Source organism: Pelecanus crispus, chromosome 8 (genome assembly GCF_030463565.1).
Source record: "Pelecanus crispus isolate bPelCri1 chromosome 8, bPelCri1.pri, whole genome shotgun sequence".
Taxonomy (NCBI): domain Eukaryota; kingdom Metazoa; phylum Chordata; class Aves; order Pelecaniformes; family Pelecanidae; genus Pelecanus; species Pelecanus crispus.
Window position 1 is genome coordinate 47019449 of NC_134650.1, and position 16918 is coordinate 47036366.

The 16918-nt window shown below is 66.7% G+C and overlaps 2 protein-coding genes across 2 annotated transcripts; both read right to left on the reverse strand.

Annotated features, from left to right (window-relative positions):
- Positions 1-2619: 2619 nt before the first annotated feature.
- On the reverse strand, positions 2620-8630 carry MVD (mevalonate diphosphate decarboxylase). Its single transcript, XM_075715550.1, is given in 11 exon segments — positions 2620-2700; positions 3632-3740; positions 3820-3935; positions 4044-4262; positions 4461-4535; positions 4710-4784; positions 4786-4910; positions 5004-5150; positions 5236-5350; positions 5464-5534; positions 8561-8630. Coding segments are annotated over 11 exon segments (1203 nt in total).
- Positions 8631-12776: 4146 nt separating this feature from the next.
- Positions 12777-14454, reverse strand: SNAI3 (snail family transcriptional repressor 3). Its single transcript, XM_075714813.1, has 3 exons — positions 14278-14454; positions 13337-13574; positions 12777-12958 (listed from the first exon to the last, which is right to left on the reverse strand). The coding sequence occupies exons 1-3, from the start codon at positions 14452-14454 to the stop codon at positions 12777-12779; spliced, it is 597 nt and encodes a 198-aa protein (XP_075570928.1).
- Between the last annotated feature and the right edge of the window lie 2464 nt (positions 14455-16918).

Genomic DNA, 16918 nt, shown 5'->3' on the forward strand with positions numbered 1-16918 from the left:
GGCTCGGCTCGGCTCGGCTCGGCTCGGCTCGGCTCGGCTCGGCTCGGCTCGGCCCGGCCCGACCCGGAAGGCCGTTGCGGCGCTACGATGTAGCCAGGCACCCGCCCCGCCCCCTTCGCTCTAGACCACGCCCCCTCCTCGTAAACCACGCCCTCTTCCCCTTAGACCACGCCCCTCGTCCACAGGCCACGCCCCCGCGGGGCCCCCCTTCCAGCCCCGCAAGGGGACAGAGCGCTGCCCCCGGGGCCATCGCGGGGCACAGGGGCCGTGCGGGGACAGGACCAGCCCCGCCAGGGACACGGGGGGACAGGGGACATGTGGGGGTGACGGGGTGGTGCGGGGGGGCGGGATCAGCCCCACACGGGACATGGTGGGGGGACAGGGGCCATGTGGGGGGACAGCGGCTGTGCAGGGGGACAGGATCGGTCCCAGCAGGGACAACTGGGGGGGACAGGGGACAGGACCAGCCCCTCAAGGGACACAGGGGGGACAGGGGCCATGTGGGGGGACAGGGGCTGTGCAGGGGGACAGGATTAGTCCAAGCAGGGACAACTGGGGGGACAGGGGACAGGACCAGCCCCTCAAGGGACACGGGGGGGGACAGGGGCCATGTGGGGGGACAGGGGCTGTGCAGGGGGACAGGACCAGCCCCGCAAGGGACATGGCAGGGGGACAGAGGCCACATGAGGGGACAGGATCACAGGATCAGTCCCAGCAGGGACAGCTGGGGGGACAGGGGCCATGTGGGGGGACAGGATCAGTCCCAGCAGGGACAACTGGGGGGACAGGGGCCATGTGGGGGGACAGGATCAGTCCCAGCAGGGACAACTGGGGGGACAGGGGCCATGTGGGGGGACAGGGGCTGTGCAGGGGGACAGGACCAGCCCCGCAAGGGACATGGCAGGGGGACAGAGGCCACATGGGGGGGACAGGATCACAGGATCAGTCCCAGCAGGGACAACTGGGGGGACAGGGGCCATGTGGGGGGACAGGATCAGTCCCAGCAGGGACAACTGGGGGGACAGGGGCCATGTGGGGGGACAGGGGCTGTGCAGGGGGACAGGACCAGCCCCGCAAGGGACATGGCAGGGGGACAGAGGCCACATGGGGGGACAGGATCACAGGATCAGTCCCAGCAGGGACAACTGGGGGGACAGAGGCCATGTGGGGGGACAAGGGCCATGTGGGGGCACAGGATCAGTCCCAGCAGGGACAATTGGGGGGACAGGGGACAGGACCAGCCCCTCAAGGGACACAGGGGGGGACAGGGGCCATGTGGGGGGACAGGGGCTGTGCAGGGGGTCAAGAGCAGTCCCAGCAGGGACAATGGGGGGGGACAGGATCGGTCCCAGCAGGGACAACTGGGGGGACAGGGGACAGGACCAGCCCCTCAAGGGACACGGAGGGGGACAGGGGCCATGTGGGGGGACAGGGGCTGTGCAGGGGGACAGGACCAGCCCCGCAAGGGACATGGCAGGGGGACAGAGGCCACATGGGGGGACAGGATCACAGGATCAGTCCCAGCAGGGACAACTGGGGGGACAGGGGCCATGTGGGGGGACAGGATCAGTCCCAGCAGGGACAACTGGGGGGACAGGGGCCATGTGGGGGGACAAGGGCCATGTGGGGGGACAGGGGCCATGTGGGGGGACAAGGGCCATGTGGGGGCACAGGATCGGTCCCAGCAGGGACAACTGGGGGGAGAGGGGACAGGACCAGCCCCTCAAGGGACACAGGGGGGGGACAGGGGACATGTGGGGGGACAGGGGCTGTGCAGGGGGTCAAGAGCAGTCCCAGCAGGGACAATGGGGGGGACAGGATCGGTCCCAGCAGGGACAACTGGGGGGACAGGGGACAGGACCAGCCCCTCAAGGGACACAGGGGGGACAGGGGCCATGTGGGGGGACAGGGGCTGTGCAGGGGGACAGGACCAGCCCCGCAAGGGACATGGCAGGGGGACAGAGGCCACATGGGGGGACAGGATCACAGGATCAGTCCCAGCAGGGACAGCTGGGGGGACAGGGGCCATGTGGGGGGACAGGATCAGTCCCAGCAGGGACAACTGGGGGGAGAGGGGACAGGATCAGCCCCTCAAGGGACACGGGGGGGCAGAGGCCTTGTGGGGGGACAGGGGCTGTGCAGGGGGACAGGATCAGTCCCAGCAGGGACAGTTGGGGGGACAGGGGACAGGACCAGCCCCTCAAGGGACACGGGGGGGGGGGACGGGACAGGGGCCATGTGGGGGGACAGGGGCTGTGCAGGGGGTCAAGAGCAGTCCCAGCAGGGACAATGGGGGGGACAGGATGGGTCCCAGCAGGGCCAGGCACAGCCGTTAGCAGGGTCCGGGCCCCTTTCCTGCTCCCCACCTTTTGGCTGGCAACCCCCCACCCTGGCACCACCCCCCCAGGGGGGCCCATTCACCCCAAAACAGCACTGCAGCCGGAAAACCTCTATTTCCTTACAAAAAGAGTAAAAACCAGCCCCGGGGGTCTCATCCTGCCCCGGGAGCTGGGGACAGCTTGGCACCGGGCCAGGACTCAGCACCCCGAGCCCCCCGGAGTGCCCCCCGCAGCCATCCCAGCCGTCCCCAGCGGTGGTCCCCAGCGGTGTCACCGGGGCTCAGGCGCGGCGGGCGGGCAGCCCGTCCGCTCCCAGGAGATGCTGGTTGGGGTCATCCAGGAGCTGGGGTCCGGGGCCGGGCTGTGGGGCAGGAGAGGGGTTAGGGGCAGCGGGGACCGACCCTGGCACCAGGGAGCCCCCCCGCTCTCTGCGGGGACCCCCGCCTTGGGGCTGTGGGGCAGCTCTGGGCGCCACGGACCCCAAAAAGCCACCCCCTTGGTCACGCCAGTGGGAATGTGTCTAGGGATGGGGTCCTGTGCGCCCCTGGGGATGGGGTCCCCCACACCCTGCCCTGGGGATGGGGACAGGGACGGGGTCCCCCACACAGCCCTGGGGATGGGGACAGGGATGGGGTCCTGTGCACCCCTGGGGATGGGGTCCCCCCCACACCCCCCTGGGGATGGGGACGGGGATAGGGTCCCCCACACAGCCCTGGGGATGGGGAGGGGGTCCCACACAACCCCCTGGGGACAGGGACAGGGTCCTGTGCACCCCTGGGGATCGGGATGGGGTCCCCCACACCCCCCTGGGGATTGGGACAGGGATAGGGACCTCTGCACAGCCCTGGGGATGGGGACAGGGATGGGGACCCCCGCACACCCCCCTGGGGATTGGGACAGGGATAGGGACCTCTGCACAGCCCTGGGGATGGGGACAGGGATGGGGACCCCCGCACACCCCCCTGAGGACACGGAGGGGGTCCCCCACACCCCCCTGGGGATGGGGACAGGGATGGGGACCCCTGCACACCCCCCTGGGGACAGGGATGGGGCCCCCCCCACAGCCCTGGGGATGGGGATGGGGACAGGGACAGGGTCCTGTGCACCCCTGGGGACAGGGATGGGGTCCCCCACACCCCCCTGGGGACAGGGACGGGGTCCCACACAGCCCTGAGGATGGGGACAGGGATGGGGTCCCCCACACCCCCCAGGGCCGGGGCCAGGGCCGGGGCCTCGCCACAGAGGCCAGGCAGCGGGGTCCCCCCGCCCCACGCTCCCCCCCAGCCCCGCACCTTGGTGTGCAGGAGGTACCGGATGGCCCCCAGCACCGGCTCCGTCACCACGGCCGCGAGCAGCTCCTCCGGCAGCGAGGCCGAGCCGACGGGCAGCCCCCGCACGAACCTGCGGCATGGCCGAGCGCTCAGCCCCTGCCCCGCCGCCCCGCTCCCCCCGCCCCAGTAAGAGATGGCGTCGCGCTTACTGGTCCCCATTGGTGGCCGGGGGGAAGCTGCGTCTCACCACCTCCACGAATTCGGCCACGGTGTCGGCCAGCGTGAAGATGACGGCGTTGGGGCCGGCGTCGAAGGTGTAGGCTACCTGCGGCGGGATGGCGAGGAGGGGGGGGCACGACATGGGGACCTGGTGAGGAACCACGGCACCGCAGCGAAGCGGGAGCCCCGCGAAGCCGGCGCGGCCGGCCGGTACCTTGGTGCGTCCGTGGTGGGCGTTGAAGCGGTGTGCCAGGGCGATGATTTGCCGCGAGAGGTCGTTGAGGTAGAAGATGGGGGGGAAGGTGTCGAGGCAGGTGGCGTGGAACTGGTTGCTGTCCTGCATGGTGAGCTGCCCGAAACCCTCGAAGTCCCGCTCGCTGATGTGCCGTATCATCCGGGCCAGGCGCTCCGGCACCACCGCCTCCGCCCGGTGCTGTCACGGCAGCCGTGGTCACCCCGGTTCGGGGACACCGGCGGCGCCGCAACCCTTTGGGCTTTGCTTGGGTGGCGTCGCGAGCGCAGCCCCCCTGCCCTCCCTCCGTGCCCCCCAGCACGCAGAAGTGTCCCCCCCATTGAGGGAAACAGGCCCCCAAGCCCTCCCTGCGGCAGGATCAGGCCCGTGGCCCCGTACCTTCAGCAAGGGGCTGGTCTCCACGCTGGTCTGCATCCCCGCCGTGCTGCCCACCTGCTTCTTCTCCCCACTGACCTGGGGGGGGGGGCACAGACAGTGGGACGTCACCCCCTCCCGAACCCCCAGACCCACCCTGAGCCCCGGGGTCTGCACCCACGCGGGGTTGGGGTGCTCCCAGCACCCTCCCCGCAAACCCCAGCCAGCCGCGGGGGGGTGGGCGCAGCCGGTGCCCCTTCCCCAGCCCCTCACCACCAGGACGAGGACCCTGAGCTCCGGCCAGTGCGTTTCGGGGGCCACTTGCTGGGCGACGCTGTCCCTGCCGTCCGGCCCGCTCGCCCCGCTGCCACTGCACGAAGCCCCCCAACATGCTGCGGCAGGCGCTGCCCGAACCGCGCCGCGCCACCTCCGACAGCTCGCCCTCCACGCCGTACAGCCGCGCCAGCGCCGACACTGCAGAGACGGGACGGGGTCAAGGCAAGGCGGGGGGACACCCCTGCCACCCCCCCACCTCCCGTTTCACCCCCCAGGTCCCCGCTCACCCACCCAGGCAGGCGTAGCCGGCGGCAGAGGACGCCAGGCCGGCGGCGGTGGGGAAGTTGTTCTCGGTGGCGATGTGGATTTTGTAGGAGAGGTTGAGGGGGGCCGCGTCCTCGGCGCTGCCGCCCCGGCGTTTACGGGCCAAGCGTCGCACTGCGAGGGGACAAGCGGGAGAGGGTTGGTGCGGGGGACACCCCGCCTGGCTCCCGGGGGTGCCCGGCGTTTGGGGGGCACTCACCCTCCCACAGGCAGGCCTGCAGCCGGGGGTGCCCCACGTCGGCCTCCTCCCCGTTCAGCCACAGCCGGTCCTCTGTGAAGTCCCGGCTGGCGGCGGCCGTGGTGGTGGTCTTCAGCTGCCGGGGAGAGCGGGGTGAGCGCAGCGGGTGGGGGGGCTCAGCACCCCGCGCCGTGCACGGGCTGGGGGGCAGAGGGGCCTGCCCCAGACCCTGCCCCCCCTCCCCCAGACCTGGTCCTGGTGCAGCGTCACGCTCAGCGAGGAGTTGATGGGCAGGATCAGGTCGTTGTCCCGCTTGCCCCCTGCAAAAGATGGCACGGCGTGGCACGGCACAGCACGGCACGGTGCTGCGTGGCACGGCACAATATCGTTTGGCATGGCATGGTATGGTATGGCACGGCACTGCTTGGCATGGCACGATATCACTTGGCATGGCATGGTATGGTATGGCATGGCATGGCATGGCATGGCATGGCACTGCTTGGCATGGCACAGTATCGTTTGGCATGGCATGGCATGGCACAGCACTGCTTGGCATGGCATAATATCACTTGGCATCGCATGGTATGGTATGGCATGGCATGGCACAGCACTGCTTGGCATGGCACAGTATTGCTTGGCATGGCATGGCATGGCACGGCACTGCTTGGCATGGCACAGTATCGTTTGGCATGGCATGGCATGGCACAGCACTGCTTGGCATGGCATAATATCACTTGGCATCGCATGGTATGGTATGGCATGGCATGGCACAGCACTGCTTGGCATAGCACAGTATTGCTTGGCATGGCATGGCATGGCACGGCACTGCTTGGCATGGCACAGTATCGTTTGGCATGGCATGGCATGGCACAGCACTGCTTGGCATGGCATAATATCACTTGGCATCGCATGGTATGGTATGGCATGGCATGGCACAGCACTGCTTGGCATGGCACAGTATTGATTGGCATGGCATGGCATGGCACGGCACTGCTTGGCATGGCACAGTATCGTTTGGCATGGCATGGCATGGCACAGCACTGCTTGGCATGGCATAATATCACTTGGCATCGCATGGTATGGTATGGCATGGCATGGCACAGCACTGCTTGGCATGGCACAGTATTGCTTGGCATGGCATGGCATGGCACGGCACTGCTTGGCATGGCACAGTATCGTTTGGCATGGCATGGCATGGCACAGCACTGCTTGGCATGGCATAATATCACTTGGCATCGCATGGTATGGTATGGCATGGCATGGCACAGCACTGCTTGGCATGGCACAGTATTGCTTGGCACGGCATGGCATGGCACGGCACTGCTTGGCATGGCACAGTATCGTTTGGCATGGCATGGCATGGCACAGCACTGCTTGGCATGGCATAATATCACTTGGCATCGCATGGTATGGTATGGCATGGCATGGCACAGCACTGCTTGGCATGGCACAGTATTGCTTGGCATGGCATGGCATGGCACGGCACTGCTTGGCATGGCACAGTATCGTTTGGCATGGCACGGCATGGCACAGCACTGCTTGGCATGGCATAATATCACTTGGCATCGCATGGTATGGTATGGCATGGCATGGCACAGCACTGCTTGGCATGGCACAGTATTGCTTGGCACGGCATGGCATGGCACGGCACTGCTTGGCATGGCACAGTATCGTTTGGCATGGCATGGTATGGCACAGCACTGCTTGGCATGGCATAATATCACTTGGCATCGCATGGTATGGTATGGCATGGCATGGCACAGCACTGCTTGGCATGGCACAGTATTGCTTGGCATGGCATGGCATGGCACGGCACTGCTTGGCATGGCACAGTATCGTTTGGCATGGCACGGCATGGCACAGCACTGCTTGGCATGGCATAATATCACTTGGCATCGCATGGTATGGTATGGCATGGCATGGCACAGCACTGCTTGGCATGGCACAGTATTGCTTGGCATGGCATGGCATGGCACGGCACTGCTTGGCATGGCACAGTATCGTTTGGCATGGCATGGCATGGCACAGCACTGCTTGGCATGGCATAATATCACTTGGCATCGCATGGTATGGTATGGCATGGCATGGCACAGCACTGCTTGGCATGGCACAGTATTGCTTGGCATAGCATGGCATGGCACGGCACTGCTTGGCATGGCACAGTATCGTTTGGCATGGCATGGCATGGCACAGCACTGCTTGGCATGGCATAATATCACTTGGCATCGCATGGTATGGTATGGCATGGCATGGCACAGCACTGCTTGGCATGGCACAGTATTGCTTGGCATGGCATGGCATGGCACGGCACTGCTTGGCATGGCACAGTATCGTTTGGCATGGCATGGCATGGCACAGCACTGCTTGGCATGGCATAATATCACTTGGCATCGCATGGTATGGTATGGCATGGCATGGCACAGCACTGCTTGGCATGGCACAGTATTGCTTGGCATGGCATGGCATGGCACGGCACTGCTTGGCATGGCACAGTATCGTTTGGCATGGCATGGCATGGCACAGCACTGCTTGGCATGGCATAATATCACTTGGCATTGCATGGTATGGTATGGCATGGCATGGCACAGCACTGCTTGGCATGGCACAGTATTGCTTGGCATGGCATGGCATGGCACGGCACTGCTTGGCATGGCACAATATCACTTGGCACGGCACAATATCACTTGGCATGGCACGGCACAGCTTGGCACAGCACAGAGTGGCACAGCACAGCATGGCACAGCCCGGCACGGCCCAGCGTGGCATAGAACTGCTTGGCACGGCACAATATCACTTGGCACGGCACAATATCACTTGGCATGGCACAATATCACTTGGCATAGCATGGCACAGCTTGGCATAGGTTGGCTTGGCATGGCACGGCATGGCACAGCGTGGCATAGAAGTGCTTGGCACGGCACAATATCATTTGGCACGGCACAATATCACTTGGCATGGCACGGCACAGCTTGGCACGGCACAGAGCGGCACGGCACAGAGCGGCCCAGCGTGGCATAGAAGTGCTTGGCACGGTACAATATCACTTGGCACGGCACAATATCACTTGGCACGGCACGGCACAGCTTGGCATGGCACAGAGCGGCACGGCACAGCACGGCCCAGCGTGGCGTAGGTTGGCTTGGCACGGCACGGCATGGCACAACACACCATGGCACGGCTTGGCACGGCGTGGCCCGGCCCGGCCCGCCATCCCTGCTCACTCCCAGCCCCGGTGCCAAACCCGGCCCCGAGCCCGGCCCGCCCCGCACCCCGCTGCGCCCGGGGGTCGCGGCCCGGGGGCTGCCGCGGCCCGAGGGGGGTGCCGGCCCCGCACCCCGGCACTCACAGTACTTGATGACGGCGATGTTGACGGGGGCCGTGCAGGTGACCATGGCGAGCGCCTGCTCCTCCGCCATCGCGCTGCCGCCGCCGCCGCCGCCGCCGCTCCCGGCACGGTGCGGGCGGCCTCAAGCCCCGCCCCCGCACCACCCACGTGGCCGTCGCCCGTGGCGCGTCTCCGCCTCGCCATTGGCCAGCGCCGCAGCGCCCGGCACCCGGCGCCCAATAGCAGCGATCGGACCACGGAGCGGCCCCGCCTCTCCCCGCCCCCTGCCGGCGCTGGGACGGGCAGGCGGGGGCGCCATCTTCGAGTCGGGAAGGAGCTGCGCATGCGCCGCTGCGGGCCGGCGGGGGCGGTGCCCACCGGGGGGGGCCGGGGGCCGCGGTGACCCCCTGCAGCCCCCAGTGCTCCCAGTGTGCCCAGTACCCCAAAATCCCAGTGCTCCCAGTGCCCCGAACAGCCCTCTGCCCCCGGCACCCCGGTGCTCCGGTGTTACCCCAGTGCTCCCCGTGCCCTCAGCACCCCCAATGCACCAGTGCTCCCAGTTACCCCAGCGCTCTCCCAGTGTCCCCAGTACCCCGCCAGTGCCCCCAGTGCTCCCCAAGACCCCTGTAGTCCTCACACCCCAGTGCTCCCAATATCCCCAGTACTCCCCCAGTGCTCCCAGAGCCCAGTATCCCAGTGCCTCCAGTGCTCCCAGTGCCTTCGCAGCCCCCAGTGCTCCCAGTATGCCCAGTACCCCAATATCCCAGTACCCCCCCAGTGGTCCCAGCGCCCCCCATGCCCCCGAACAGCCCTCTGCCCCCGGCACCCCGGTGCTCCGGTGTTACCCCAGTGCTCCCTGTGCCCTCAGCACCCCCAATGCACCAGTGCTCCCAGTTACCCCAGCGCTCTCCCAGTGTCCCCAGTACCCCGCCAGTGCCCCCAGTGCTCCCCAAGACCCCTGTAGTCCTCACACCCCAGTGCTCCCAATATCCCCAGTACTCCCCCAGTGCTCCCAGAGCCCAGTATCCCAGTGCCTCCAGTGCTCCCAGTGCCTTCGCAGCCCCCAGTGCTCCCAGTATGCCCAGTACCCCAATATCCCAGTACCCCCCCAGTGGTCCCAGCGCCCCCCATGCCCCCGAACAGCCCTCTGCCCCCGGCACCCCGGTGCTCCGGTGTTACCCCAGTGCTCCCTGTGCCCTCAGCACCCCCAATGCACCAGTGCTCCCAGTTACCCCAGTGCTCTCCCAGTGTCCCCAGTACCCCGCCAGTGCCCCCAGTGCTCCCCAAGACCCCTGTAGTCCTCACACCCCAGTGCTCCCAATATCCCCAGTACTCCCCCAGTGCTCCCAGAGCCCAGTATCCCAGTGCCTCCAGTGCTCCCAGTGCCTTCGCAGCCCCCAGTGCTCCCAGTATGCCCAGTACCCCAATATCCCAGTACCCCCCCAGTGGTCCCAGCGCCCCCCATGCCCCCGAACAGCCCTCTGCCCCCGGCACCCCGGTGCTCCGGTGTTACCCCAGTGTTCCCCGTGCCCTCAGCACCCCCAATGCACCAGTGCTCCCAGTTACCCCAGCGCTCTCCCAGTGTCCCCAGTACCCCGCCAGTGCCCCCAGTGCTCCCCAAGACCCCTGTAGTCCTCACACCCCAGTGCTCCCAATATCCCCAGTACTCCCCCAGTGCTCCTAGAGCCTTCAGGGCCCCCAGTATCCCAGTGCCTCCCCTGCAGCCCCCAGTGCTCCCAGTATGCCCAGTACCCCAATATCCCAGTACCCCTCCAGTGCTCCCAGTCCCCCCATGGTGCTCGCAGTGACCCCAGTAGCCCCAGAGCCTCCAGTGCTCCCAGTGCCCCTGCCCAGTGCTCCCAGTGCCCCCAGCATGCCAGGGGCTGGGAGCCCACCCCATTCCCCCGGGTGGCCCCAAACCGCCCCCACGGGCACCCCCAGCCGGGCCCCACCGCGTGTGTCCCCCCCCCGGTGTATTTTTATCCTCCGGTCGCTCACTCGCAGCGGAAAATATCCCAGAAATCCAGGTGCCCGGGGGTGACACGGAAGGGCCAGCGGGCAAAGCCCCGCTCCCCCCAGCGTCACCGCGGGCAGGGGGGGCGTGGGGCCCATCCCACCCCCAGTAAACACCCAGGGGGGATGAGGGGAGCACCCTCCCCCCCCATCCCACCCCTCTCCATAGTGGGGAGCTTTGGGGACCCCCTCGGTGGCGGGGTGGGGGCTCCCCAGCCATGCCCCCCCAGGGATTTATAAGTATTTTCCATGGGTGGGCGGGGAGGGGCTGGCATGTGGCTATTTTGGGGTGTGGGATTCTTTCCCCGTGCCGCCGGCACAGGTGCGGGGCCCGATTTAGCCGGGCAGAGCCGCAAATAGCACGGGGTGCACGTGGCGGCTTCCTCCGGCACCCACCCAAACCCTGTCCCCCGTCCCCCCCCACCGCCATGCCCCGGCACCCGGGGTGACACCAGCGGGCACGGGGCCGTCCCTGCCATCGCGGGGCCGTGGGGCTGGGACCCCCACGATGGGGATGGTCCCACCGCCATCACCGAATATTGGGGATGCTCAGGGCCGCTTGCGGGGTGTCCTTGTCCCCACCATCTCTGCCATCCCAGCCCTGCCCGGCCAGGCCAGACCCCAGCACGGCGCTGGGGCCACGCCGCCCTGAGCCCAAAGGCCACCGGGTCCCTTTTTTGGGGCACGAGGCCAGGCAGGGGCCCCGCTCCATCCCTCAGCAGCGCTGTTCCCGTTCTCCAGGCAGGGAGCTGTGGGGATGCGGGAGAGGGAGGGGGATGCTCTGCACGACACACAGAGGGGCTGGCAGCTGGATTCTGGCCGGATCCTGCGCCGGGGCTGGCGGGACACGATGCCGGTGCAGCAGGGACAGCCCTGGCAGCGATAAGGGACACTTTCTCCACTTACACCCACAGTGCTCTGCTCCGTTTTTAATGTCTCCTGCAATGTAAGGGGTAAGAATCCTTCCTGGTGTCCCAGAGTGGCGGGGAACGGGCCAGGCACCATGACCCCCAGCCCCAGAGCCGCCGGGGAGCAGCCATGGGGCTTCGGCAACCCGCTGCCAAAGTCCAGGTAGTGCTGTCCGACGCTTTCGTGCCCCTTCTTGGGTTGTTGCACCGGCATGGCACAGCACAGTACAACATGGCATTGCACGGCATGGTGCAGCATGGCATGGCACGGCACAGCATGATGCAGCGCAGCACGGTGCAACATGGCATAGCACAGCACAGCACAGCATGGCACAGTATGATGCAGCACAGCACGGTGCAGCATGGCACAGTACGGTGCAACATGGCACGGCACAGCATGGCGCAGCACGGCACGGCATGGCACAGTACGATGCAGCGCAGCATGGCACAGCATGGTGCAGCACGGCACAGCATGGCACAGCACGGCGCAGCTCAGTGCAGAACGGCACTGCACAGTGCAGCATGGCACGGCATGGCACAGCATGGCACGGCACGGTGCAGAATGGCACTGCATGGTGCAGCACAGCATGGCATGGCATGGCACGGTGCAGCATGGCACAGCATGGCATGGCATGGTGCAGAACAGCACTGCACGGCGCAGCATGGCACAGCAATAGCGCGGCATGGTGCAGAATGGCACTGCACAGCGCAGCATGGCACGGCATGGTGCAGAATGGCACTGCACGGCGCAGAACAGCACTGCACGGCGCAGCATGGCACAGCAATAGCGCGGCATGGTGCAGAATGGCACTGCACAGCGCAGCACGGCACGGCATGGCACGGCATGGCGCAGCACGGCACTGCACGGCACAGTATGGCACGGCATGGTGCAGAATGGCACTGCACAGCATGGCATGGCACGGCATGGCACAGCGCAGCACGGCACAGCATGGCACGGCACAGTGCAGAACAGCACTGCACGGTGCAGCATGGCACAGCAATAGCACGGCATGGTGCAGAATGGCACTACACAGCGCAGCACGGCACGGCACGGCACGGCACGGCGCAGCACGGCACAGCATGGCACAGTGTAGAATGGCACTGCGCAGCACAGCATTGCATGGCACGGCATGGCACGGCGCAGCATGCCACTGCACGGCACAGCATGGCACAGTGTAGAATGGCACTGCACAGCACAGCATGGCATGGCGCGGTGCAGCACGGCACAGCATGGCACGGCACAGTGCAGAACAGCACTGCACGGTGCAGCACGGCGCTCGCTGCCCTCCCCGGGGCAGCTGCGCATGGCGGGGGGCTCAGGACGCCCCGCAGCATCCCCCCTCCTCGTGCCGGGCCAGCAGCGCCATGCGGGAGAAGGTCCTGGCGCAGGCGCGGCACCGGTATTTCTTGACATCCGAGTGGGTCTGGAGGTGGGCGCGGAGGTTGGAGCGGTCGGCAAAGGCCCGGCTGCAGTGGGGGCAGGCGAAGGGCTTCTCCCCTGCGGGACACGCGCTCAGGGCACCCCCCGGTACCCAAGGTCCCCCCAAATCCCCATGCCCTGTCCCGTTCCGTGCCGCTCTCATCACTTTTCGCCATGTCTACCCCAGATCCCCAGCGCATCCCAGGAGTCCCCGAAACCCATCGGTGCTTTCCCGGTGGGCAATATTAGGGTGGCACCTGCCGTGGGGTCTCCCACAGGATTTGGGGTGCATGCCAGCACGCCAGCACCGGGATCCCCGGCTGTGCCCACCCCAGCCAGGTCCCTCCCAAGGAGCAAGCGACGCCGCGCTTGGACGGGCGGCGATTTTCCACCCGTCATCCCCAAAAAGCAGAGGTGCCGGCGGTGCCAGCAGCAGCCGGGGGGACACGTCCTTACCTGTGTGGGTGCGGATGTGGCCCTGGAGCAGCCAGGGCCGGGAGAAGGCTTTGCCGCAGAGGCGGCAGAGGCAGGGCAGGGTGTGGGTGCGGATGTGCATCTTCAGGGCACGCAGGCTGGCATACAGCCGGGCGCAGTGCCGGCAGCTGAAGCTTCGCCGCCGCGGGGGTAGGTTGAGGGTCTGGGTGTCCTTCAGGGGGGTGCCCGGGCTCCGGGTGCCCGGCAGGATGCAGGGAGCCTTGGTGTCGGGGGGCAGTGGGAGGGAGAAGCGGGCGAGGAGGTGGCCGTGGTCCCGCAGCCCGGGGGGAGCAGGGGGTGCGGGGGGCTGGTGGCAGCCTGGGGGGAGCAGCCCCCCGCAGTCACACAAGCCGTCGAGCTCTGCGGGAGCGGGGAGGGGGTTTAAGGGAAGGCAGCCGGGCTGCCCACCCATCCCCGGAGCCCCCCCAGGGGTCACGCACTCGGCGGGCACTCATCTGCACCATGTCCCCCCGCCTCTGCTCCCACCCCTGTGCGGGGCAGAACTGATGCACCCACAGCAAAATGGAGCAAAACCGCTCCTTCCCCCCGCAAAAGGGGAGTCACAGACACGCCCAGCGCCCGCTGGAGCCCAGCATGTGCCCAGGTGCCGGCTCGCCTGGGGCTGGGTGCACCCCAAAATCTGGGCGTGCCCTAGGGCAGCATGGCTGGGGGGCAGGCACCGTGCTGGCAAGCACCCACTGACCCGCTCCCGCCCCCCACAACAGCGCAGGGACCCCCGTATGGGTGGGGTGGGTGGGGGTATGTTAGAGGGGAAGCCCCCGGGTGACCCCAATTCTCATGCCCCCCCCCCCCCCCCCCCAGGCACTATCACCAGCGTTGGCTGCCTGAGCCAACTGCGATGGGGCTGACAGCGGGGGGCATGGAGCCAGCAAGCCCCCCGGCATCATGGCACAGGGCATCACCCTGAGCCCGGCCGGGGAGCCCCTGGCCACTGCCAGGCACCAGCTGCCAGCAGGATCTGGGGGTCCCGGGGGTCCCCGGTGCAGGCAGAACCGCGTGGCCTTACCACGGGTGTCGAGCTGGCCGTAGTTGGGGATGCGGGTGCTGGAGGGCTTCTTCACCAGGAAGGAGCGGGGCATGGCTGGACGGGCAGGGCGACGGGCAGGGCTGCGTCCCCGTGCCACGTCCCTGTGCCGTGTTCCCGTGCCGCGCTCCCGTGCCGTGTCCCCGTGCCGTGTCCCCGCGGGTGCCAGCAAGTGCCATAAGGCCCCAGGGCTCATTAGCATGGGCAGCCCCCAGGGAGCCCCGGGGCCAACCGGTGCCCGAGGGCTGGCCTTGGCCACCGCACGCCACGCTGCAGGTGCAAGGGACGGCGTTGGGGACAGCCCTGTCCCTTGGCACTGCCACCCCGCGCGCCCTGCAGATGGGCTCCCGCAGCCCACAGCGTGCCAGTGCCGCGACAAGGGTGAACCCCCGTACCTCTCCGAGGGGACACCGGCGGCTGCTCCCAGAATCGGTCCCCCAGGGAAGGGGACACGGGTGCAGCCCGTGCCGGGAGGATCGGCCGCGCAGAGCCAGCCCGCGTCCCTGGGGAACCCCGACATTCCCGGAGGGCTCGGAGCCAGGACACTTCCCAGGGACACCCGGAGAATAAACACCCGCTGCGTTCCCCTGGCCAGCGCCCAGCGGGGTTTCGGGAGGGCGCGTGGTGCCAAGCATCCTCCCCGTGTCCTCCCTCCGAGTGCCAGGAACGTGGCTGCCAGCGGCACAGGCAGCCGGGGGGTGCCAGGAGGGGTACGGCGGGGGGATCCCCCCAGATTTGGCAACAGCCGGCACTGGGACAGCGGGTTGTGAAGCGCTTGATTTGGGGGGAAGATAAGGGTTGGGGAAGCCTAGGGCAGGGTGATGAAATGGTATTACCAAACCCCGCTGCGGCACCGCTGCCGTTAACGGGAGGAGTCAGCGAGTTGGGGAACGAAGCCGTAAAATCAAGCCCTGTGTTTGGGGAAGGAGCAGCCCAGATAAGCTAAGAGCACCCCCAGCCCTGCCCTGCACCCCAAAGACCGCAGAGGGAGGCCACGGGTGGATGAAACTGCCTTTATTGAGAAAAATGGTTTGCTACAAATAACGTCGTCGATTTTATTCTTCTTCAAAAAACAGTAGGTCTCATTAAAAGTTCTAGTTATGCAAAAAGTCGCGGGTGAACACACCGACGAAGAGGGCTGGCGGCACGGCGGGATCCCTGGCACAGCCCGGCTGGCATCGGGCAGAGCCAGACCCGACCCCGTGCAAAGCGGGGAGAGGCAGGAGCCGGCCGTGCAGCGCCCGCCTGCACCCTGCGCCTTAAAGTGCTTTACAAAAGCAGCTCTTGCTGCCCCTGCTCTGGCATTGTGGGGCAAAAAGGAAGAGGAGGGAGGAAGGAAGGAAGGAAGGAGACGGGGAGGTTAATAGTGCTGTCCCACAGGCGGGGAGCTCCCTGCAAGCGAGAGCGCTGATGGAGGCTGCTCCGGGAGCCGAGGGTGGGATGGGGAAACCCTCCTGGGTCCCTTTTGAGAGATGCCAGCGCACTCCGTCCCACTGGGAACAGCCCCTGCGCCAGGCAGGTGCCAGCCATGCCGGGCTGGTAAGAGAAGACCCCATCCCTCCTCGCTACCACGGCTCGAGGGAGGGGAGCGGAGCAGCTCTAGCCCTTTCCCTGCCTTCTGCCAGGGGAGCGGATGGTCTCCGCAGGCTCCTTGTAGGGCTGCCGGCGGCACGGGGCAGCTCAGAGCCCCAAAACCCACCCAAGTACTATTTAAATCAAAAGTTTAAAAAAAAAAAAAAAAAAAAAAACCAACCAAAAAAACAAACCAAGACAGTATTGCTAGAGCGGAGCTGGAACCAAGTCTCGGATAAACCACGAAAGGGCACTTCTCCGAGCAGGGAGATGCAGAGGGATCGCTCTCCCATGGTTCTGCTCCGCAAACCCTTACTGGAAGGCGGCAGGGCAGGTCTGCGGGGATCCTGAGCCACCACCTCCCCGCAGTTCCTTCACCGGGAGCCTCGGGCCGATCCTGTCGTTGCTGGCGTGAGCCCAAAGGGCGGCAGGGTCCCAGCGCGGAGCTGCTCTCCCCCAGCACAAGCGCCCACCCTTCTGACGGGAGCCGAATTCCCAGCGGGGCCACGCTCAGGCCGGCAGCGGAGATCTCCCTTCCACCCTCTCCCAGCCCGGCAGAGCGAACTCCACCAGCAGCAGGCAGGGCAGAGAGGAAGGGGACCAAGGGGGACAGGTCACCGGGATGCTACGGAGCACCTCTTGGATCAACATCTGCCCAGCTGTGCCACATTCCCCGGGAAAAACCTGGGAAAGGGCGATGCAATCCCCTAATTTCAGGGGGACAAGAGGCTCGGCATGCCCGTCGCCATCCCAGCTGCTCCACACCGCGTGCCGGCACGTCACAGCTGACCTGCCCGCTCCCTCGGCCACAAAACCACCACCGCAGACGACGCCCTGCCCGTGGCCGCATCCAGCGCTGCCACGGAGCTCTGCCCGCAAGGGTTAAACCACCCCGAGCCCAACCACGCGTCGCCGAGGGCTAGCAGCTCAGCGAGCGCGGCCGGCCA